Source organism: Cebidichthys violaceus, unplaced genomic scaffold (assembly GCF_023349555.1).
Source record: "Cebidichthys violaceus isolate CVI_PGR_0920_01 unplaced genomic scaffold, fCebVio1.0.p SCAF_9, whole genome shotgun sequence".
NCBI classification, from domain to species: Eukaryota; Metazoa; Chordata; class Actinopteri; order Perciformes; family Stichaeidae; genus Cebidichthys; species Cebidichthys violaceus.
The window spans coordinates 8,616,058-8,641,902 of record NW_027176975.1 but is presented as its reverse complement, the minus strand read 5'-3'; the positions used below and the strand labels follow the sequence as shown (position 1 = coordinate 8,641,902).

The window sequence follows — 25,845 nt, the reverse complement described above, 5'->3', positions numbered from 1 at the left end:
TGCTGTATTGTTTGTTTGTGCGAGTGGGTCAGGGTTGAGACAACTGGAGTCCGGCCTTTGCTTTCTTCCCCTCAGGGCTGGATTTGGTGTCTATGAGTGTGTGTTTGTGCTGACCATTTGGTTGGAACTGTAGCTAATTTCTCAATCAGACACACACATACCATCTTCTCAATCTGTCCCAAAGGTCAAGCCCTATTCATTTACTATTGTGCCCAGTCCCAGTGGGTTGCTGTTCCTCTTTGGGCAGATGAAGGCAGAATATAATAGCCAGTCCAGCTCAAGTTACAATTTATTGAAGATCTGAAGCAGCTACTTGCACTTAAAGAAATGCCATTAGCTCAGTCAGGGAGCAGCTTCCAATGAACATTATAGCATTTTGCATTAGCAACGAATAATTAACTCTTAAGAATCATAATAAGAGTTACAGGATGTTTTACAGCCGATAGTGTTTTTTACATGAATATGTAGTCATTCTTAGAATTATACAAAACTAACTTTGTGTAGTCAAGAGAACATCGTCACCCTCTAGCTTTAAAGAAAACAACAATATGGAAAGCCTAAATCCAAGTAGTCATGGGTTTGATATGGCAACATCATTGTAAGTGTAGACTCTATAAAAAACGTACATACAGTCCTGAATTTGTTTTTTGGACAGCGGTTGCCTGTGACTCACGTAACTGTGGGATTATCTGGAGGGCGGCCATCTTTGATGTCCTCTGTGGTCACGGATGATGTTGAGTCACAGCATCATGTGTTCCTGGTGGCCACTTTGTTAGTGTGGCTCCATCATGCCTCTGCCTCTGTGGTTAGTCAACATGTACTTGTGTGCCTGCGTGTATGAGTGTGTGTGTGTATGAGGAGAAGTGTATTCTGTGGTTTTGAGATGAGGTCCAGCAGGGATAGAGGGCGATGTTCGGTGCAGGGAGGGCAGAAAAGGGAATTATTGGAGTCAAAGGAAAGGAGAAGCAGGCCCAGAGTATTGACTTTCACTGTGTCTCACTTGAAGCGTAAGTGTGTTTGTCAGTGAAATCTGATGGCCCCATCAGCTGTCTGGGTCGCGCCTGTCAGAAGGGGTGTGTGTGAGTGTGTGTGTGTGTGTGTGTGTGTGTGTGTGTGTGTGTCTGAAAGCAAGAGAGATGACAGTGGAGAGGTGATGTCCAATACTCCTCTTACAAAAATCCTTTTTCTTTTTTCCAGTCTGTCACCGTCATTTTATCAGCTTGAATGGCATAACAGATGTTTACAACAATATTTTTAAACCATGTTAACATTTTTGATTAGTTTGGTTTGAAAACTTACTGTATTCAATCAATTAATCAATTTTATTTAAAGTGCAGAATCACCATGCAGCATGATTCCAAAGCAAAATTCCCACTACCTGGTATAAAACATTTTATATTAAAACATTTAATCATACAGATCATTAAAAAGCTGCTACGCCGGGGCTTTTCAGACATTTGCGTGTCATTCAGCCCAGCTTTTCATGTCTTAGTACCAGGCTTTGTAAAATAATCAGTCTGTAGTTGTGCTGTTTATTTATGCTCGTTGTCTCTTAAGTATGGATGCGGACATGAATAAATGATATAAATGTGTCTGTCTGTCCTTCTGTCAGTGTGTCGGTCCCTTGGGGCGGCTCAGACTAAACAAACATCTGTGTTTATGAAGCAGGGAAGAGCCACAAGGGTCTTCTGTTTAGTGGTCCATTTCAACACACACACACACACACATATGCTCACATGCGCACACACATACACACTCCCGAATGCCCTGTGCTCCTCATCTTTTACCTGCCCTGCTCTGTTGCGTTTTTGCCCTACTCTCTCTCTCTCTCTCTCTCTCTCTCTCTCTCTCTCTCTCTCTCTCTCTCTCTCTCTCTCTCCCCCCACTGCTCGGCGTAGTGCTCGCTCACTCGCTCGCTCTTAGACCGAGAGGAATGCCACTCCGTGTGACCTCTCACCTACAACAAGGAGGGGTGCCGGTTTAGACAAGGGAGCGAGGGGGCAGCTGCAGTCATGTGCCCAGGGCTGGAAGGAAACACACACACACTTACACACACACAGCCAGGTTATTAACTAGAATACACACACTCTAATTCTAACATAGTTTTGTAGGCACTGATGCAGCTCTGGATGTGGTGCACTTCTTCTCCCACCTCTTGTTGTGACTGTCTGAGAAAGTGTAGGATGCTATGCTTTGGTCTCTGTGTGTGTATGTGAACGCGAGAGTGGAGTGCAGCCTAATACAAAGGCGTTATTGTTGGTACGAGGGGACCTGAGGGGAGGCAGGCAGTCTGATTGGTTAAGACTATTGTGTCTCACTTTTGCTCATTCTCCCCGTCACTGAGGATGTCATAAAGTGTCTCTCTAACTCTCTCTCTTGCAAGCTGGGGATCATCTGAGGACTTAAGATATTCACAGACAAAGCAATGAAAGTGTTACTTTGCAAGATTTACACTTGAAGTGCAGAATCAAAAGTAATTTTTCAAAACAGTAATTCTTAATTAATAATTATGACAATTTCCTAAAGCCTATGTTAGCATCTTCAAATTGCTTTTCTTTCCAACCAACAGTCCAAGGATATTCAAGAGAAAAATTATAAATCCTCACATTTACAAAGCTCATAATAGCATGTTTGTAATTTTTGCTGGATAAATGACTGAAACGAGTATCGGTATTGTTCACACACTATCTGTTATAAAAAAAACGAATTCACTTTCTGGCGATTTATTAATCAATTAGTTTCAGCAGCACAATGTCACTGTGTGTTTCCTGTATTTTTTCACATACATTTTTTTTAGTGTAATAGAGCATTATATGACAATGGAGACACCAGTTCTTGAGTTTTTAAATCCCAAATATGTACAGGAATACAGGTGATTTGGTAATTTATGAATGCGAATCACCTCAGTAACTAGACAACGATGCGTTAGAGTGCATTATTTTTGATTAACTAGTCAGTGAGTGAGGCTTCGCTGTTGCAGACCACGGTTTGCCAGAGAGGAAGTGTTTAATCTCAGCACAGCTTCTGTCTTGAATTACCCATCATTCCACACAGGAAGCCATCCCTTAGGATTTAGAGCAGTTCATTGGCTGTTAATTGTTTCCTGTTGTACAGAAGTGGTACGATTGGGTCATATGGTGCACAGAGCACTGTGAACAACACGTTCCTTTGGTTTTGTACTGTCTGCCGTGCACATGTATGTAGGTTTGTGTAATTTACTGAAACAGCATTCAGTCTATTCATGAAACACTCCCAACTATTACACTTGTTCTTATGCTTCCCCATAGAGAGAGCGACAGTATGTGTGTGTATGTGTCTTTTTGCGTGTGTATATTTTCTTTGTGTTGAGCATGCTGTCACTGGAGGTTCGGCCACATCCATGAAAGGAACAATTGGTACATAATCGCTGTAATAATCGCTATGAAAAAACTCTTTTAATGTGGTTCTTAGTGCTATTCACAAGCAGGACACACATATCCCCCCACATACACCATTAATGCTAATAGCGGGGATTAGATGTATACTTTGTGTAGCATGTAAATGTTTCTGTCATTACTGAGCCGGTGAAAACCTCCAATTGCACCGTAATAACATGCTTCGGTTCAGCCAATCACAGGCTTTTGTTCAGATTGAGTCATCTACGTCTGAGCGTGTCTGAAGAGAGTGTGACAAGGAGACTCTTGGGTGTTTCGCTGCTATCTTTAGGAACACTCCAATCTGAGGGATTAACGCTGTGGACGTAGGAGGGAACATTTTGCTTGGGACCTACTGCTGTGCATTAAATTTGGCATCTGCCTTACAGTTAGTTAAAGGACAAATGTGCTGTAGATCGAATACTTGATCATAACCAGCAGGGAGGGAACTGTTTTCAGAACACAACAGCATGTAGAAAAGAAAGTGCTGGAGAAAAAGTTAGATTTTGGCTTGAATAATCAAGACAGTTATTTTTAACTGTATCTGTAGGCTAAACACATAGTTGATGAATTGCAGCATTAGTCCAAGAGTGGAAGTTTTGAACGGAGCCCAATTTCCAAACTTTCCCACCCAACTTTCCCAGAAGATGCCTCGTCTGGCACAGATGCCACCAGATCTGAGATGTAGTGAAGCCTTGGCTGAAACGGCGCACGCTGAGTGAAAATAGACATACAGACCACACATTCACACAATTTTAGGCAGTGGGCCTGATCCCAGTGATCCACAAACTGTCCCACCTTGACACCCCCTCATCTTTTCTCCCCCTTCTCCTCCCCCTTTTCTCTCCCCTGCTGTGGGTCTCCTCGGGCGCATGAATGGAAGTCTTTATTCCCGGGAGAACTGGTGGGAAGAACGAGAGAACGAGAAACATGGATGAGGGGGGTGGCAGGGAGGGAGGGGGAGGTCTGTGAGAGTGGCCACAAGATCAACACAGTGCCTCTTTTCTCCTCCATCGCTTTTCCCTCCTTTTCTCTGCATCCCCCCGTACACCCCCCCTCCCTCGCCTTCTACCCCGTTTTAAGTGCTGTGGACACAAAGCCGTGTTAGTATTCATGGTGTTTGTTTGCAGAGGAGCTGTGTGTGTGTGTGTGTGTGTGTGTGTGTGTGTGTGTGTGTGTGTGTGTGTGTGCATGCGTGCGTGCGTGCGTGTGTGTGTGCGTGTGTGTGTCCAGAGCTGTCAGAAACACAGATCACAGCAAAGCAGCGCTCTGAATGGAGCTGGAGAGAAGGGGGGTAGGGGGTAGTTCCCACAGGGGAGAATGGTCAGCTCCAGAAAAGAGAAAAGAAGAAAAGGAGGGATGTGATAAGGGGGGGGCAGTGCACAAGGCCACAGGGGCAGAGGGAGACAGCATGGTGTCAAAGCCAAGGGGAGTGTGTGTGTGAGTGTTGGTGACAAGCAGAGGGAGAGAGATAGAGAGAGAGAGAGAGAGAGAGAGGATCATATCAATCATAATGTTTCGGAGGGAACTAGTTGTTAACGGGTCTAGGCACCTCTCTTCTTGTTTTTCTGCTGGTCCTCGTCTTCCCTCCCTCTCTGCCGCTCTCATTCTTTCAGTAACCCCCTCCCTCCCCATTTCTCCCTCTCCGTCTCTCTCCCTCTGTCTCTGTCTCTCTCTCTCTCTCTCTTTCTCTTTGTGTGTCTCTCTGGACAGCTGCCCAGTTCCATACACAGGGAAAAATGAAACACTCTAACCACCGGGCGGGCAGCCAAATAAAAGGCTGCGAAAAACTATTTGAAGGGCAGGGTGTTTGTGTGTGTCTGTGTGTACGTGCATGGAGTTTGTGTATATGTTTGTTGGTGTATATGTGTGCTGGGTTGTGAGATTTGGGTGTGCCTGTTTAGGGTGTTCTTTCCCAGTATAATGGTGCAGCCAGGGTGCTCTGTGTGTTTATGTGTGTGTGTGTGTGTGTGTGTGTGTGTGTGTGTGTGTGTGTGTGTGTGTGTGTGTGTGTCTGTGTGTGTGTGTGTGTGTGCGTGTGCGTGTGTGTGTGAGAGGGAGAAGTTCCACTCAGAGTTTCAGTTTATTCAACAGTGGAAAACGAGAGGCTGCAGGAGAGGAAAGGACAGGAGAGGCCGTCACATACCTCCCTTCACATCAAATTGGAGTTCAACTTTTTACATCCAGATCTCCTTTTACATCAGCCTGCTAAGTGCAAACGTTACATTCAGACACGCGCACACAGGAATTTGTCAGTAAATATATGCTGACTCATTTGCAAAGTGCCTTTCAGTTGGGTGACTGCAGCACTTAGTCACATATTATCCCTGACCTTATCTGACGGTTACATCACCAGTGGAAAGGAATGTGCAGCACCATATCTGCCTGCATTCGGGTGTTGGAGAGCCTTTGTGTGACTGGCACCGGTCCATGTTGTTACAGTGCTGACCCAGAGGAAGACATCCTAGAAATGGTTGTTGAACTAGCTGTGGAGTACGACCCTTAACCACTGAATACAGCCCTGAGAGCCTTGAGGGAGGGAGAGTGCATCAAATGGGTTCAGGACTAAACATGCCTTGGGTCTGTTTTCTGCTGGCCTTTCTCCTTATCTAAATTTGATCAGAGGGCACTTGTAGAGGAGGGACAGTGTGAAAAAGGTTGAAGCCTCACAGCTATCGTGCTTGTGGGCCGCTCCAGGGTCAGAGTCCATGGCTAGTGCTGATTCTCCTGACCGCTGCCCCCTGCTGCAGGCCACCAGTAGCACAGTCGACTATTTACTCAGCACATGACATGACAGGAGCAGAGTAATGTACTGTATGCACAACAGAGAAACATCTGAATCATTTTGTGAAACTTAATGTTTTTTTCTGTGGCATTGGTGAAGCTGTGTGGAGACTTGTGAGTTCCAAAAAAATGTATAAGGACAACAACTTCAATAGAGGGATAAAAGGGCAATTCAAAACATGCAATAGAGAAAAGTGCACAGCACATATCACAATATTGAGTAATTATCATTTGACAACCTGTCAAGATGTATCAGTGACTTAGGTTGTGTCGAGGGAACACGACGAGAATAAGGAGTTTTTTTCACACCATGATTCCTACAACAACCATGGGAGTACCTCAATCCATATGACCACTATTTATATCAACTTGTATGAATACAAGAGTGTATTTTTCCTTGAAATGCCTCTTGGAGTGTGAGAGGCGGAGAGGAGCAGAGAGGGGGAGAAGGGAGGAGAGGGTTGTTGAGGGGCAGAAACTAAGAACAAAAAGCTGAACTGGTGCCAATAACCCAACCACAACCAGCGGGGGGGGGGCTCCCTATTTCTGTCTGTGCACTTCTATCTCTAGTAGGTATGGTGTCCATGCCTCCTCTTTTTATTATCTCTCTCTGTTGGTTTTGTGGTAGTTTTTTTTATGTGTGTGTGTGTGTGTGTGTGTTTGTCTGTCTCACTCTATCCACCTCAATCTCCCTGTCCGTTTCTTCTTCTGTGGTCTCCTTGAACCTGAAACAGCAGGTATTCTAGGACAGGTTAAATGAGAAAGCATGTGTGTATCAGGTGTCGGTCATCTTATCTTTCGGTGGACTCACAGCGTCTCCTCTCCAGTGTCACTGTGCACACACACACACACACACACACACACACACACACACACACACACATACACACACATTCACATGTATACACTCAAACATACATCTCAGAACTGAAAGGACACCACAGCAGTCAGTGTTCAGGAGATAAATGAGAGCACATGCATTTTCTGCCATGGTTAATCATTTACGCTGCTCAGTGTTTGCTTGTCTGTGTGCAGTGTGTGTTTTCATCCATGTGCTGCGCATTCACGTGTGTTATTTTGCACTTGTGAGTTTGTGCAGCTTGCATCTGGCCGACAAACAGCTTCTGCAGCCAGTGTGGAAGTACAACATTAGTCTAACTGCCTTAATACTGATGGGGCAGCAATAGAGAGAGAGGAATGGATAGTGATAGAGAAAGGACTCGAAAGTGGCTAATGAAATGAAGGCAGAACAGGACATTGGCAGGATCAAAGATAGAAGAGATTAATTGCTTGTTCTTGCAAATATGTGCACTGTGATGTGAACTGCGTACATTTTATGTTCCATTACTGTGTGTGTGTGTGTGTATAAGTGTGTGTGAATCTGCAAAGAGAGAGAGCTAATCATCTGGCACGGTGCCGATCCATCGAGACTAAAATTGGATGCCTGACTGTGTTACATTAGCATTTTGTGCGACTATGTGTGAGGCCAGGATTTCATAAAGCCTTTGAAACGTGTACATCTACTGTATGCATGTGTGAGTGTCTGTGTGTGTGCGCATGCACGCCTGTGTGTATATGCTGAGAGGTAGGCCTGTGGTTAGGTTACATCTCCCTGCAGCGCAGCAGAACAGTGTCTTGTTGCGTCATACTGAGTCTGTTAATAACAGGCTAAACCACAAAGGCCATCCGCTGCTCTATTTCTCATCTTCCAGCAGTGCGCTTATTATGCAGCAGTGATACATTAAGCTGGGTTATATTGTCTAATACAGTATATTAAGCTTTTACATCTTCAGTTTTACATGGACAAATGTAAACTGGTTACTGAGCGAAGGTTGACTTCAGATTTGAGGCTCATCACTGGAAAAATGTATATAAATTGTTCCATAGTTTCAGGACATAAATTGTATAAGCAGTTTAGGAGTTGGTCTATATGATGATGATTGTAAGTTACAGTTGTGAACAATACAGGAGAGTTGTCAACAAAATAAAGATATAATATGATATATATAATAAATCATTATGGTTCTAGGGCAGTCAGGGACACGGCTGAGCTAGGCTACTGTGTTTAATACCGTGTGCAGTCAAACACCCGCAATTCCATCCCCCCCAGCTCTCACAGCATGCTACATCCTTGCCACAGGAATTTAATTGCTCTGTAAACAAGCCTTTTGTTTAGTTGCACACTGTTTGCTCATGCACACAAGATGTATTAAAAGCTTCAGTCCTGCCGTGAGTGTCCTATCTGACCACAACAAAGCAGTGATTTGATAGATGCTGACAAAAAGAAACTGGATGCAGAACTGGATTCTGTGCGACATACTGTGTGTATTATCTATGTGGGGATAGGCTGATGTTATGAAGACATGAAATAGAGTATTAATAGTTTTATGATTACATCATTGTGATGTCATTTTTCTATCCCTGCAGCTATAAAAAGCTGTCTTGTGATTGCAGTTTCTATGTAGTAACCGGTCTTTTTTTCTCTTTTCTGTCGTCCCCAGACATACGAGCGCCAGTTCAGAATGCCTGAGCAGAGAGAGGGAGGCCTGCTGCAACTACTGGGAGATCACACTCTGCCCAAACACCAGCTTCGCAGCTCCCTCCCTCCTGCACACACACAGCAAACACATCACACCCTCACACAACAATTCCTACACACTCATGCACATCAACACCAAATCAATCCAGACTGGATCACGTCTTCAGCACCTTCTGCATCCCCGGCCAATCCTGTAGATTCTGAGCCAGCCAGAGAACTGGCAGGAGCCAATAGGAGCTCTTCACTTGATCCAACCCAACCTTTCTCACGAACAGCTACACGAAGCCCCTCACCTCAGAGATCCCTGACTCCAGACCTGCAGTTGCCAGTGGTTACAGATGCCAGTATTCTCAACCTGACCTCTCTCAGCAGGTATGACTCATTTTCTTGTGAAGTGGATGTTATCATGATCCAAACATAAATACTGTACACTGCACTGGGGATGGGAGAGAGTCGATACAATGCTGTATTATCATATTTTGTGTAGCAATATTATATACTTTCAGGAAAGTCATTCTTTTTTTATTCGTCTCATTTGATGATAATGAAAATTTAAAGGGGGATGTGAAAACTTAATTTCATTTGGTGACACAATTATGATACAAGTTAGGTAATAAATTGCAGGATATCTTATTGTATAACAAGATAAAAGTAATACTGTCCATGTATGTCACACACAAAAAATAGTAAATGTTCTGGTAAATGTTGGTACAAGTTGTGTAGTGTTTGTGAATTATCTCTCCCTCCATTCCACTTGTCACCATTTTTTCTCTGTATATATCTCTCCAGGGGGAGGGGGTTGCAAGAGGTCAGTGAGCAGCTCTTTGGAAACATCAAGAGGAAGTACGGCAGGAAGGACTCCCAGAGGATGCTCTGTAATCCCCACAGTGCTGATACACCTTGGGGAAGACAGCCAGAGAAAGGATCGGAGAGCCCAACTAATTCAGAGGAGAGGCAGAAGTACAGGCAAGAGGAGACAGCTGAGCGGGTCCATGAAGATAGAGAGGAAAGGAAAAAAGAGGAAAGAGAGCGAGCAATTGTTGGGAGGAGAGGAGATGAAGAAGACAGAGGAATGCCCATGCTGACAGAGGAAGGGAAAGGAAGAAAGAGGCGGAGGAGGCCTTCTTTTGACGAGTCATTTTCTGCAGAGGAGCGATTACAGCAACGACAGGACTCTGACACTACAGAGAAACACCAGCCTGGGGCCCCAGAACCCAAAGTAGCACATAAGATGGAGACTCACAAAAACGACCCTCGACTCACAAGTCTCACCGATGTCAGTAGAGAGCGGATAGAAAAAGCAGAGAGAACAGATAAAGGCGATAAAAGAGAAAAGGGAGAGAGGGTAGACAGGGCAGAAAGAGGAGAGATAGTTATAAGCGGGTCTGGCCCAGAGTCAGCTTTGAGTGCAAATAGAGTGAAAAAGAACCCTGTGGGTCGTCCTAAGATCAGCACAGACACCCTTAAACACAGAGAGCTGGCTTATAATCATATCAACAAAGCCAATCTTAACACGAACCCCAGACTCCCTAGCCCAAACCCCAGCCCCAGGGGCAGCATCAGTCCGAGCCCGAGGGCTAACATTAGCGCCAGTCTCAGCCCCAAACCCAGGGTGGCCTTGAGTCCTAGCCCCAGCCACAGCACCAGCTCCACGGCCAGTTCCAGAACAACCAAGGCCAAGGACAGATGGTCCTACCTGAAAGCTAAAAGCCATGCAAGCCTCACATCACCCCAGAGAGACAACCGGGGAAGCCCCTCAACCTTAGCTGACCCACCTTCAGCCTTCCCCATCACCCCTTCTAGCCCCCTCTACACCAACACTGACAGCCTGACCGTCCATGCACCTATTAAGAGGAAACGAGGACGACCCAAGAAACAGCCACTCCTAACAGTGGAGACCATCCATGAGGGCACCTCCACCTCACCTCCAAGCCCACTGGCACAGGAAACCTTTGCAGGGCTAAACCGTAGGAGGAAGACACACACACTAAACACATTAGTGCAAATGTCCTCCACGACCACCAGTGTCAATTCTAATAGTCTGAAACTAAAGCGTGGTAGGGGCCCTTCCAGGCCAGTGAATAAGATGAAGCTTGGGAAAATGCAAAGCATCCTGAATGAGATCCTTTCAGGCTCCAGTCAAAACGGCACTCTGGCTCTGAAATCATCTTCTGCCCCTGTTACCTCAGCTATGAGTGCCATGGCGTCCACTATTGAGGCTCGGCTGGGAAAACAGATAAATGTCAGCAAGAGAGGAACCATCTACATTGGTAAGAAGAGAGGGCGGAAACCCAGAGCAGAAACCCAAGGCTCCAATCCTCCCAAAACCACTAGGGACAAGCCCCCCCTGTCTGTCTCCACATCCAGTCTCTATGAGAGCTCTGTAGTGCCTTTGGCCACCTTGTCTCCCAGCTCCAGTGCTCCATCCTTAAGAACCGGCCACTCTGATGCCACTATGCCCAGTTTACAGCCCATCTCAGCCCTGCCCTCCAAACCACCAGGCAGGAGCTTCCTCTCTGGCGGATGGAAACTGTCTCCTCCACGCCTTCTGGCTAATTCACCTTCCCACCTGTCAGAGGGGGCATCAGTGAAGGAGGTGACCCTGTCCCCCATCAGCGAGTCCCACAGTGAGGAGACTATTCCAAGTGACAGTGGGATTGGGACAGACAACAACAGCACCTCAGATCAAACTGAGAAGGGCTCCGCCTCTCGACGCAGGTACTTTTACAGTCTTGAACCTTCATTTATATTCTTTTGTTGATTTGTATTTCATATATTTCAAGAGTTTATAGCTCCATGGTATCCATACATGTGGTGGTTTTAATGTGATTTAATATTTCATGTTGTGTTCATACAGGTACTCATTTGATCTGTGTGGTTTTGAGGCTGCGGAGGCAGCAGCCCTGGAAGCATCCAACAGAGGGAGCAGAGCACGCTGTGAACGGCAAGTAACTGCTGGTGACAACTTCCTGTCACAACAGGAAAAGAAGCAAAAACATCATCGACGGAAGAGGAAGTGCCTACAGAGTCGGGATCATCTTCACTTTCTCTCTGAACTGGAGGAGGTAAGAAACACAATAATAAATTCTGTGTATAATATTTGACCAAGCACTGTGCAACGTGCATGTATATGATGTATGTATGATGTATTTTTCTAAATATTTCCTTTTTCAACCTCCCTGTAGGTTGTGGTAAAGCTCCAGCAGCTACGAGTGTCTCACAGACGATACACCTGCTTCCCCCAGCAGCCATATCCCTCCATTTTCCGCCTCAACTTCCATCATTACTATCCTGTTACCTATGACTCCTACTCCTGTGACTCCAGCTCGTACCTCCGCAGGAGCGCCGATCTGAAGGCTAAGAGGAGACGCGGCCGTCCAGCCAAAGCCAGCGAGCAAATCACATCGAAGCTGCCTTTCGTTCAAGGATATGGTTATCCGCTGGCAGGGGGAAATTACTATGCAGCACCGTATGCGATGCCTTATGCACCTCCTCTGAGTCTGGGCTACTTTCCCCCTGCTCCCCCATTTTACCTGCCTCACCACTCACTAGGACCTGCACCCCCTTCTCCCTTCATGAGGCCTGCTGTCCCCCCTCCCAAGGCTTTCCACTCCAGTGGACACTCACAACTCCAACCAGGGGCCAAGCTTCGCAGCGCCAGTGGCCCACTCCAGGGGCCCTCTGTAAGAGGAGAGGGCCTGGGATCCTTGGGCAGTGGCAGTACAGGTGGTATTGCTGGGGTTCGCCTCCATAAGAGGAAGCACAAGCACAAACATAAGCACAAGGACGAACCCCTCCTTTCACTGCGAGATCGGCAGGAGTTGGGTGGGCTCTTCAGCGGAGCTAAGACCAGTGCACGCCTTAGCATGCTGAGTGACAGGAGGGACTTGGTCAGTCAGGGCCCTTCAAAGCATCTGGAGAAGCAGAGGGGCAGTGGTAGAGGCTCAAGCCTGGGATCCAGCTTAGGGATGTTTGAGTCGGAGCAGCTGTCCACACACTCTCTTGCTGACAGCCAGTTCCACTCCCGTCAGACTCGACAGCCAATAAACAGCTTCATGAGCAGCTACAGTAGCCAAACCCAGCGGTCAGAGTCAGCTTCTGACCTTTTTTTGGGGTCACGAGAGGACGAGTGTGGAGGGCGGAGCCGGAAGACGAGGCTCGCTGTGTTTGGAGATCAGGGCTTAATGTCATTCCAAACTACCAGGCAGGAGCCAGGACGGATGAACAACTGCTCTGGTCCCTCCCACAATGGTAAGAACCACTTACATTAGGTTTACCTGTTCATTTTTAACTACACTGTGTATTTACAAAGGAGTTCACTGCCCCTTTGCCATGATTATGAAGCAAAACTTACTTACTTTGATGACATGTTGGAGGTTTGAGGTTAGCCCAAACTGCAATAACCGCTTCATACTTGCTTGTCCTTATCTAACCAGTTCACTTATGACTGTACTTCCTGTAGCTACCTCACAATTCAAAGCATCAGCAGGGCATGTTTGGCTGACACTAACAGTAGCTTAACACAGCAATGGACCTCATTACAGATCTGATTGCAAGGCAAAGGAGTGCAGATCATAAAACAGTGAGACGACTGTCTGTTGGAGAAAAGTAGGAATATATTAGTGAAACAAAACTACAACTGACTTCTAGTCATTATGTGACCACACATTTAGCCTAGGAGTTTAACATCATGTTGAAATAGCTTTGACGTGGGTTGCTGCGTGCACATCCAGTGCTCCCTCCCAGAACTTTTAATATGGTCAAATCAGGAGCATGTTTGGAAAAGTAATTGCTGCCCACCATATTATTCTGTTCCCTAGTGATAAAGGGCTTGTTATTTGCTGGTGTTGAGACTTAATCACATATTTAGTCAGAGTTAACAGGGTTTTCCCTATTTGAAATGTAGATGGCAGCAAACTTGTCAAGGTGATTCCTATTTATATATACGCTATGTTCAGCATTATCAGGACTTAAAGCAGACAAAGAGGCAGGGTAGCCCCAAATTCTCACTTCCAGACTAATGTGTATTTTTGGTACATTCTGTATTCTGCTGTCTTTGAGCACATCTGGCTGGGGATAGAGAGAACGTAATGCATGGATGGAGACGACTATAATTCACCAATCTCTCCTTCCTCCCCGCCCTCCCTCCCTTCCGACTCTCCTGCCAATGCCTTTGCCAGAGATATATTATTCACACAGTGTGATTTATTTTCTACAGACACGCCGTAAAAGGCCCTTGCCTGTGTTAAAAGAGCTGGCTGGCAGCCAGGGGTTTAATGACTGGGGCCTAGTCCAGTGGTGGGGAGGAGAAGCCAGGGGCTCAGTTAGAATACACCCCCCACCCCAGGGGATCCAGGACGGATGACTCATATACACCCCCCCCCCCCCCCCCCCCCCCCATCCCTCCAGTGTTGTTATTCCTCTTCTACCTTCCATGTCCTTCCCTTCTCCCCCTATTGCTGCTTCTGCAGTTCTTGCTCCTGCTTTCCTCCTTTGCCTCTCTCCCACAATCCCCACACTCAGACTTCCCCTTGTTCCTCTTCGTCCCCCTCCCCCTTCTATCTCTCTTTCCTTCTTCCCTTTCTCTTTCTGCTTTTTCCCTTGGCTCCCCTCCCCCTCATTCCCCCATTACCCTCTCTTTTCCCCATTCTAACTGGCCCTCCTCTACCATGACTTACTGCCTCACTTCACAGCTTTAGCCCAATTAAAACACAGGCGTGCGTGCATACATGTATACATGCACACATAGACCCACTCTGATATTCACACATATACACACACAGATAGATGCATCCACATGCTGATACTAATGCAAAATTAATATTATTGTCTTAGCATGCAACTGTGAGTAAATCATTCTTCACTAAAACTACTTTGTAGTGATTTGATTTTGTATGCGTGTGTGTCTGTGCTTGTGTGTGTGTTTCTACAGCAATCAGCAGGTCTCACTGCAGCTGACAGCAATCTCTCACATGCATATTTGCATAAAAACAGGTCATCTTCTACTAAATTAGTGAGAATAATTGTCTTTGTGTCACATAACCTGTTCAAACACATGCATGCACTTTCATGCAGAGAAACACTCTTGCTAAATGATATACATCAAGGATGACTTTATCCTTTTCTGGAACCTGGTCTATGAGCATGTATCTCTGTGTAGTAGTGACTTCCTACTCCACAGAGAAACAGGTCCTCAGTGCTATACGGCCCCTCGCACTGCTGAAGGTCACTGGTTTTATGTTCCGTGTATGCAGCTCATAAATTTCTGCTACTTTGTACTGTGTGTGTGTGTGTGTGTGTGTGTGTGTGTGTGTGTGTGTGAGAGAGAGAGAGAGAGAGAGAGCTGAGCGTGTGCACAGCTCATAAACTACTGCTACTTAGTGCTTTCTGCAAAAGACTAATTTCACTGTCTGCCCTGAATTCTTGAGCAACAATAGAGTGAGATGTTCCGCTGAGTTTTAAATGGAGGGCGGTCAGGCCTCTCTGTATTTTCCCTTACACTTAATTCATTAGCAAACACCTTGCCAAGGAGCTACAAACTCTTGAAACTTTACATTTTCCCTTCAACATTCTGATTTGGTTTCTTTAAATGTAAAAAAAAAAAAAAACATTGTGTGACAGTATCACAAATCTGTATCTGCTTGTTGTAAAATATTCTAACCCAAGATGTTATGTTTGATGAAAAAAATAGGTATATTCTCAATGTGTTGTGCATTACCATTTAAACACCTTGCAACCCAGCTTGGCCATGTTTGTTGTATAAAATTCAGGTTTTTCTAGTTTATCGCAGTCAGTATGTGTTCGAGCACTGCAGAAACCTGCAACATTGAATCAGCAGGATTCTGGAGAGAAAGAGGAGAGGGGATGGTTAGGGAATGGAGAAATAGCAGTAAAAGCTCAAGAAAAATAGACCAGGGATGTTTTATGCACACTGCTTAGGGACTGGTGGCTGATTGTGCTTTTCCTCCATTTTGGCTGTGGCTCAGTCTGAGCCCCGGGAACAGTGCCCAGGCAGAGAGGAGGGGGGAGCTACGAAACGGGACAGAGATGGGAAACAAAAACAATGACAGCGATGGACCAAGACCAGGAAGCGGTTTCTGAAATAGAGAAGGAAATGAAATGGTGCAGTGTTACCAGTTTAATTGAAAATTAGAGAGTAGCATGTTGCTGCCTATGAAGAGTAAAGTGGAAAAAAGAATGAGAGTGATGGGGAAAAGGGGAAGGAGACAGGGTAGAACAGCGGGTAAAGGGCACACTGCCCAGTTCACCAGTGTGAAGGAAACAATATGGCTCCAGTTTCTTCTGCTCAGCCATTCTGAACTGCTGAATTCATTATTTGTGCATGATGGGCATGTGCGTGTATGTGTGTGTTTGTATTTGTGTCTGTGTGAGGACGTGCATTAAATGTGTCGATATGTGTTTGGCTTTTTGGCAGCCTGTGCTCCAGATGCGCAGGGTTGTTATTGTGTAGCGACATATTAAATGGTTGAAGGAGACATTTCTGTGGGTTTCCTGCTAGCAGAATTGGACCTCCTCCTCTCCCCTCTCCTCTCTGCTCTGTAGTAGACAATTACAGGATAGGATCTGCTCTCCTGGCTCAGCTGGGCTTTGAAAGGCTTACATGAATATGTCAAAATTAGCAGGAAGCTCTTGAAGCAAAAAAAGAAGAAGACATTCTCACCATGAGCTAAATTGGCTTGATGTCTTTCCTGGCCTTTCCAAGGCCGCCCATTTTTACTGACATGCTAGCATAAAAACACCTTTTTACTTTACAGACTTGAGTCTATTTATTTACCTTGTGATGTCTCACCTCACTCATGCTCACTCTCTCCTCTCCCAGATGTTCCCAGTAAACGGAGGTATAAGCGACGCGAAGTGGAACAGATCCAGAAGGACGTGAGGAGGATGCATTCTTTGAACTTTGAGCATGTGCAGAAGATCCTCCGTGCCAAGCGCCTGCAGCGACAAGCCAAAACAGGAAACAATGTCGTCAAAAGACGGCCTGGGCGGCCCCGAAAACAACCCATAGAAGAATCCGAGCCGACTAATAGGAGTGTGGATAATCGGGCTGATGGTCGGGGTTTGGACATGCTGGTCGGTAGGAGAGGGGATGGGAGAACTCAGGGGATGCCTGTCCTGGAGAGGTGTGATGACCTGCCAGGTAGGCAGAGCCTCAGGTCAAGCTTGACCCCCGAGCCACTGGAGTTCTCAAATCACGATTCCATCTCAGCGACAATTGAGACTGTGGTGCATCAAGCGCGATCTGTGCCTCCACTGGCCAAAGGGGGAAAACGCAGAGGCAGGGGCCACAGCAGGGACGAGTTATGGGCTCCTTCCAGTCAGTAGATCTGCAGGAGAGAGCAACTCTGTAACCGAACAGAGAGCAGTTGTTGGAGTCAGTGCTGTTTCAGATGCAGTGCCCTTCATTCTGGGACTCCTTGGTGCACTTTGACTTTCTCCTGTCTGATTTGTGAGGACTACAGAGGGTTGCAGGAGGAGGGAACACTTACGGTACCATCCCTCTGCTTGCTAAACCCAACCAGACATGAGCCTTTCAAGCATTCATTGGACCTTCATTTGCAATGGCACTATATGGTACTGTTTGATACTGAATCTGATGCTATAAAAGTGTGTGGTACTTATGATAGTGTAGGATATTATGTGATTCTTTATGTATCTGATACAGTGATGTGTATGGTACTTTATGATACTGTATCTGAATGTGGCTTTAGCCATATATTTACCAGCAAGGGGAGGGGGAATGGTTAATATTAAACTGTGCAGCTCTGCTTATTTTTGCCTTTCTGTGGACGCTTGTCAAAGACATGGGATAAAAAAGCAGTAATTAAGCCACCTTACCCCTTTACTTATCCCTGTTTATTGCTCACACCCTTATCTGTACCTTCCTTGTTTTCTTACTCTCTCTGAGGAGAAACTGATACTTGCTGGCACTCTCCACGCCCGTCACTCTCCCCAATTCTTTAGCTCTCCCTGGTCCCTGCCGCTCAACTTCATCTCCCTTTATCCTCTCATCTACTCCCAAATCCTAATTTTCATTTCCCATTGCTTGTGCTCCCTCAACCTTCCCCCGTGTCTCATTTAATTCTCCCTCCCTGCTCAGGCCTGTCCTGAACAGTGACATATAGGCAATATGGTGGATGAGACTGTCCCAGACTGTACATAGAAACAAAGTCCACTGTTGCCTGCCTTGTACAATGAGAAACCAGCTCATAGACATGTATACATGACATACAGTATATCAAATAGAATTGTTGTACCATAGACAATGAAAGTTGTGTATTGTTTTATAACCAAAAGCAGACATGGATGCGACTCAAGACAAGTTTGTTTTCAGACAGAAAGAACCACATATATTCATTCATACACTCATTTATGTGTTTATATCCAGGGGGCATTGCATACAGGAAAAATATCAGGTGTGTTTTTGGTAAACCTTAAAATTGGTTTATTGCACTATGAAAAACCATACACTTGCATCAATCAAATGCAGCACTTACATGCTTGTTCCAGCCTTATGTTTTGGCCTTCAATGGTGTGGATATCCATTCCAGAGAGCACGCATTATTTTAATCAATTTGTATATGCAGGCTGCGCAGCCAAAAGCGTCAAACCGAAGCCCAAGTCTGAATTGTGATTGGACAGTTCAGCTGAAGAGGGCTCACAGTCAGTGTTTTGAAAAGCTAATCCCAGTCTTTCTACCTGATTTGATTGAACATGATTTTCAATCCATATTCTTGGAAATATTTTTTTTAAAGTAAATCCAGTATTTAGATTTAGAAACCAAAGTCTCAGTATTCAGTGTGAGGATGTATTATTTAAAAGAATCTAAATCAGAGTTTGACAAACTCTCCACCATGTTGGCACCAATGTAAAGCATCCCTGTGTGCACTCTAGAATGTAGCCATCTTGAATTTTTGTGTCAATATGCCAAGCCTTTGTTAAACTCTATCTACAGTATCTGTGGCTTTGGGTAGTGGTTGGTATTTTCTCAAATAAGTATTTCAAAATATAAGCAATGGATCAGTGTTTCTTTAGCAACTTTGTTAAAGTTTTGTTTCAGGAGATTCCGTTTTCTTTGGGTTGGGTGGGATTCTCAGTTGCAGCAGTTCAACTTGTGCCTTATGTTTCTTTCTCTCACCAGTTACATTTGACCTGAGAAATATCAAGCGGCAAAGAGTGCCCCCGAAATTGACCCAAAATATTCATGATTGTGCATATGACGTGTCTTAGTCATCAGAACCCTGACACTGCCTGTGTCCATTCAAAGCTTCCACAGTCAGCATCCTCTGTCACCAGCTTCCTCCTAGTTTTTTGACCCATATCATCATAACAGAACTAGAAGGGCAGGACAGATCAATATAATACGATATTACTGTGTTGAATACACACCATGTACTGGCCTACATTCTGCTTTACAGCAGTGATGGAAATAGAAAGGTCCACTGTATCAGATCAGTGTTTCTATCCAGAGATATTGATTGTACTAAATGTCCCAGATATAATTGAAGATCATTTGCTCTGCCCAGTATGTAACCTGTTATTGAAACCAGATGACTGGTTATGTGCTTGGCAAAGGAGGAACAGAGGAGGTTGTCATGGACACGTTCTCCTACATTGTTGTTTGCTATGCATCAGGCCATGTCTGGCAATGACCTGAAAAGGAATTTCTGTTCTGGGTCCACCCTTCGACAAAGAGAAATAAGTGGTCTTATTTACTGAATAAAATGAATTCATATAACAAGAGTTGTGAATAATACCAGTAATAATTTGTAATAAGTTGTGCAGAAAGTGACTATCATTTCATGAAAACTATAGTGACTGCAGCTCTATGCAGTACAGCCTTAACCAGATGTAAAACTACAGTATTGGAAGTGTTTGTTGTAAATAGTGTTAGTATGTCCATCCTGCATGGATACCAGTTGGGCTCGGCTATGCTGGGACTGTCTCCTAAAACCACAGTAGACACTCTCTCTCTCTGTATTAAGACTGCTCAAGACCCAAGAAAACATACAGAAATTACTTCCCTAATTGATTTTCCTATTTGACAAATTCTGCTGTGCATCGACAGTCATCGTTCCAGTCCGTTAAATTACACAGAATGCTAAAATAGTTTGTCTTATCACACCTTCAAAAAAGAGGATAAAAGCCTCACTGTAGTGTACTCGACCAAAAATAGGAATCCCCGCTGAAATGCAGCTATTTTGCCTGCAGCCAGTTGGGGCAGTGCAGTAGCATGAAGAGTAAGCAAGAAGGTTGCGTGTGGGGAGAGTTGTCAGAGGAACTAGCCAAAAATACACTCGTCCTGAAGTTAGCATGCTTAACCTTGCTTTGCTTGATGACTTTCGGTGGGTCTGCAGTCTGTTGTGGTGAAGATGAGGTCTAGATGTGTGGTCCGTGAGGTGTAGAGACTACACGCTTGGCAGCTTACTCCATACTGTGGTCAGTCAGTGGTTTCTGATGTAAGAGTTAAAGACCCCAGGTGTTGTCTGTCCTGTCTGTCTCTTCTACCAGCCAATGCTCCGGTGCCTTCTAACACTGACAAGTATTGTCCTAATCCAGAGCTTTCACTCTTTACAGAGACTGCAGAGGGGATGTGGCTGTGAATAGGGTTCAAGGTCACCGTTGTTTGGTACTTAGCTGCCAGAACCAGTCTGGTCTGGACCAGTGGCTACAGGAGGCCCCTAAGCACTGATGTAAGGATCTTTTATGATGTCTTTGGTCCTAGCATCAAGGGCAGCGCAGCAGCGTTTAACCTTAAATCAGTGGTTGGGGTCTATTTACCGAAGTCCACACTCACCAGTTCACTACAACAACTAGAATGGGATATACTGGCGCCTAAATTTTGATCACCCCCCATTCCCTTTGTAGCATGCTGTGATGAGTGTCCTACACATGGAGTGAGGGGTCACGTGAGACAGAGCCTCATAAATGTACATGTAGTCATCCTCACAGCATACGTTACAGTTCTAAGCTACAGTGTTGTTCAAAGCTGAAAGTGCAGATGAAGCATTGAGAAAACCAATAAATGTACTTCTTTAGAGCACAACGTGAGCTCTTCTAACAGTGTGGGCATATTTTAGTTTGTATACATAGTGTATTTGAACCTTTTTCTAGAGTGGGTTTCCTTTATTTGCATGCTCAACTTGATTGTATGCATAAATATTTTAGACAAGCCGAAAGTTGAATTTTAATTGAATTTGGAGCAAGACTTGTACATTGTTTGATATGTTTCTTTTTGTAATGAATTTTTTAATTCATGAAGCAATTTTGTACATTGTATGAATATTAAAAACTGCAAATATTTGACATATAGAGTAAATACTAGATGCGCATGTATATGCATATATCCTTCACAGTATGTATGTGTAAATGTACACATATATTTTGTATTTGCATTTGCTGGCATACAGATATATGTCTTAAGCACATATATACATGCAATATATGTGTATATCCATGTCCGCTGGCATGCTTTTGGTCATGTTTATCTTTCATGATCTTGTAGGTTCATATTTTGTTTTGTTTTTATTTCTCTTTCCTCAGAAAGAAAAGCTCATTCTTTTGCTACCCTTCTATTGGCTGGCAGTGTTGAGCACTTATTAAGAAGAACTACAGTTGAAGTTGTTCATGTTATCCATTGTGTGAAATAATAAATGACTTTATTGACAGCTGATGGTGGCACATATTTTCTTCTTTCTGGTTAAGACTTGTTTGGATTTGATATTCTGATCTCCTTAAAACTGCTTTGTCACATGCCAAGATAAGGCTGATAAGTTATTTTGTGACAAGAGCCAGTTGAGACTTTGTGTGTATGGGTGCTTGTGTGCATGTGTGTGTGTGTGTGTGTGTGTGTGTGTGTGTGTGTGTGTGTGTGTGTGTGTGTGTGTGTGTGTGCAGCATGCATGTCAATGTGTGTGGGAGCGAGATGACAGAAGGGTTTGCTGCATTGTTGGTGCTGACTGTCAGATGGTCTCAGTGAATGAGTACTAACCTGCAATGTGTTAGCTTGTTGCGGCTAAAAGAGAGGGAATCCTCTCATTAGATTATACTACAGCCTCACTCAGTCACACGCACACACACACACACACACACATACCTACACGCTCTTAACTCTCATACTTGTTCCTTAGCCAAGCCTACATCTCTAAATCCTGCTTGCACTAGCCCATCAGTGTCTGTTCTATGTGGGCTGGGCTGCAGGCTGCTCTGTTATTGGATGGAGCTGAGTGGGAAGTGCCCCACCATTGGCTGCTGCCAACTAGTAAAATTCTTCTGTTACCATGGTTGCAGGGTGAGCTGCCCAAATGTGTCTCAGTGTATCTAGTGGTGCTGATGGAACCGTTGGCACGACCGGTGCTATGCTGAAAAAATCCCCCCGTCTGATGGAAGTCAGGGCTGCACCCAAATCACTCTCTAATGATGTCTGTAGATGAGCCCCACATGGCCCCACTTCACATTCAGCACAAGAGAGAGGATGAGATGTATCACCTGTGATCACAATGAAACACATGCCGCATGAAGGGTGCACTGTTCAGCCAGAGGTACACTTACAAGGGGAGAAACGGCATCATCAATTTAATGCGCAAAATGTTGATTTAAACCAGGTTTAGTTGCAAATTACATTTCTTCAGTTTTCTGGATCCGTTCAACACAGGGGAATATGAAAAATTACATGAAATATAAAGAGTACATGCATATTTAAAAAAAAATCACACTGCATGTTTCATGGAAATATAAAGGTACAATATATTCCACCTGGTCAATAGGTTGAGCCCCCATGCTGAACTGAAATTAAAACGTCCCAGCTATTGTTTTGCCTTCTTGTTGCTCCACGTTTGTGCAAAAATCTTTTCAAACTTTTCAACTTTACAATATTATATATTCTTACAAATCTTATATTCTGTGACATCTGTGCAAGGCAGAAATACTTCAGTATAATCAAAAGTACACAATATAAGAAAGAAATATTTGCAGAACTGGATCAGTGCTATGAGATGTTATCTGGAGATACAGACTGTATTGGAAATGTAGTGGTGGAGGTTTGTACTCAGAAAGTGTAGGAGGACAACAGGGCTTATAAATTGAGGTGCCTGTAGGTTTACTGCTTCCAAACTTAAACAACCTGCTTTTTAAGAAAAATGTTCCAAAGATTTGGGAGGATCTTCCTCCCAAATCTTTGTGGACCAGCCTCTTTTGGAATGAAGGATTTAGGGTTGAGGGCATGTCACAGTGTGTGCAACAAAAAAATATGCATGGTCCGTCCGATCTGACAGAAAAAGTTGATTAATTAAATTCTTTGCATCTCCTATATGTATATCATATATCTTGTTAGACGTTGCACCATAACACATGACAAAGATGCACATACATTCTGTGCCTGTGTGAGAAAAACATAAATAGCCACCACAAAATGTGCTGACAGACCACACAAACACGTCATCATAATAATTTTCCTGACACTGTCACTGTGTTCTTCTCACATTTTTGCTTATGGGCTGAGAATACAGATGTGTCTGTAAATCTTTACTGGTGTTGTCAGACTGTACTGCTCATTTCTTTGTAGAGGTGAAAAGGTGGTCAAACAAGAGCCAACAAGAGGCAGCAGTGCTGGACACATTGTAAAAACTACAGACATTTAACGACAGCCCAACGACGGCCAGCTGCATGCCTAGCATCGCTGCCAGCCACGAGTATGCTCCTCCTTTGGTGGAAGCTTTGAAGTGTATCATAGATGAAGTGGGTGGGCCTTTGGTGATTATACTCTCAAATTGTTGAATCTTCCTCCCAAATTCTGCCCACTTCATCAAACCTGCATAAATCAGCATTTTACCTCAGCATATGTCCTGGTAGCACATTATGGAAGACAAAAGGACACGTTCGTGGAAATATATCAGAGCCTGCTTTGTTGCTGGTTTCTGACCCGTTTTGCTGACAAAGTACTATAATTATTTTCATACCAACATTCATCTCCATCAAATACATATACTGGTATTTCTTGTTACATTATGGTTAGACCTTTGTGTCCACCTCAAGGTGTGGAGCACACAAACACTATGAAGTCTCAGAAAGTCTACAAGTGTCGATGCAGCACTTTTACATTTATGAAAAGTATTCTTTTTCTGTTGTCGTTGCTTTTCAGTGTAAAGACCATCAACCTAGTCCTATGAGCGCAGAACTTTTTTTTATTAAAAAACATAATTTACTTCTTTCCTCACTGTGACTGCTTGATTCCTAAGTGCTGCAGTGTCCCTTCAGGACATATGCAGAGTACAAAAAGAAGACTCTCTAAAGGGACACTGGTGCTGGCGACCTGAGTGGTTAGGGCAAATCCCCAGAGCAGGTGGTTTGATGACCAGGCCATTTGCTACATGTCATTCCCTTACTCTTTTTCTCCAAATGTCCTGTTTCTTTCCGCTATCACTGTCTAATAAAAAATATAAATATACAGTATATATATATATATATATATATATATATATATATATATATATATATATATATATATTTTTTTTTTTTTTTATTTTATTTTTTTTTTTAAAGTAACACTGCTTATACTGCATAATTTTAACCAATTTTGTCATTAACTATTTATGATTATCTCCAAGTCTTAACACTAAAAATTTTAGTCAGGATGTATGAGTGAGTGCCAGTGACACCCAGGCCACTGACAACAGACAAAGCCATACATTTACAAGAGATAGTCCGGCAGTGCAGGACAACTAACCAGGAAGCCTGCCATGTAACCGCCCAATCTATCTCGTTTGCCGTTTTCAGAGGATGAGTATTGCTTGTGTTTATGAAGATGGATAGAGCAGGCAACGCTGAGCTCCCTCCTCTCTCTTTCTCCACTGCACAGTGATGGGAGACACCATCTGGTGGTGAAAAGTATCAGTGCGGCTCAAAGCCCTCAAAGCCCTCATGACACATACACAGAACTGAGAGCATCATCACCAACAGTAGTCAAGTCAGTTAAAATGACAGGCAGGCTACATTGATGCAGTTTTCTAGTTTGAGATGGCGAAAGGTGAAATGTCTTTTAGGGATTTGAATGACAACAATCTGAACTATGACCTCAAGCAGTCAAACCTATACACTCCAGTGCTTTATTCATCTATCCACTTGAGGGATCAGTGCAGAAATGACTGTAGCTGAAAGTCGGTTACGTCTGTGTGTGGTGCATAGAAGAAAAAAAAACAAAAAAACACCACCAGTGATATGACAGAATGTGTTCTGCATGGAGCTGGCCACTGTTGCCACGGTGACAGTGTGACTCATGGCAGTTTGATTTGGATTTAGAGCGGTGCCCTGGTTTGTGTGTGAGCGTGTGAGGTGTGTGTGGATGCGCATAAGTATGTGTGAAAATGTACCTATCTGCATATATGTAAATACATGCATGTATATGCTTATATTTGTGTGCTGGTGGGATGAGAAAGAAAAGGGAAAAAAGGGAGAATTTCCTCTGCACAGCAGTAGGGAGTAATTGTCCACCTCTCTCATGTCTCCTTGGTCACAGTTAAAGCTTTTGTTAGCAGATTGGCTCTGCCTTAGTCTTATTAATGATGCCAACACTTAGGTAATGTGCCTTTTTGATGAGAGTAAGCCACTTAATCTCTCTATTCAGGCTCCATCTCGCACACACACTCTTCCTCTCTCTTCCTCTCTCTTCCTCTCTCTCTCTCTCTCTCTCTCTCTCTCTCTCTCTCTCTCTCTCTCTTTCTCTCTCTCACACACACACACACACACACACACACACGCACACACCTCCCCCTCAATCCTCCTAATAAGCTGTCTCTCTGTCTCCTGTAATTTGGCAGATGAGTCTATTATATGATACAGTCATATTTTATTAATGGACCCCTGTAGCGAACACACGCACCCCTTAGTGGATGAGATTATGTGATACACAGGGAGCGTGTCTCTGTGTTAAAAATGATTTCAACTCCTCGGTTAGTTTTCATCTGCACTGTTTGTCTGCCGTGTTGTTAGTATTGGGCTGGAAGGCAGAACCACAGGCATTTCTGCTGAAGTTGGCACTGTTCCTCCACACTTCATTACACTTCCATCAGCTCAGTGATAGCATGGAACAGT

The 25,845-nt window shown here is 44.2% G+C and overlaps 1 protein-coding gene across 2 annotated transcripts in view; it reads left to right on the top strand.

The window, feature by feature from the left end:
* setbp1 (SET binding protein 1) overlaps positions 1-21,428 on the top strand; it is a 33,782-nt gene extending 12,354 nt beyond the window's left edge. For both annotated transcript variants that reach the window (XM_068704273.1, XM_068704274.1), the window contains 5 exons: positions 8,699-9,108; positions 9,526-11,454; positions 11,594-11,801; positions 11,922-12,987; positions 16,577-21,428. In XM_068704273.1, the coding sequence (XP_068560374.1) occupies positions 8,699-9,108; positions 9,526-11,454; positions 11,594-11,801; positions 11,922-12,987; positions 16,577-17,082 (4,119 nt within the window). In that variant the 3' untranslated portion in view covers positions 17,083-21,428. The remainder of the gene's footprint in view (positions 1-8,698; positions 9,109-9,525; positions 11,455-11,593; positions 11,802-11,921; positions 12,988-16,576) is intronic.
* Positions 21,429-25,845: the final 4,417 nt, after the last annotated feature.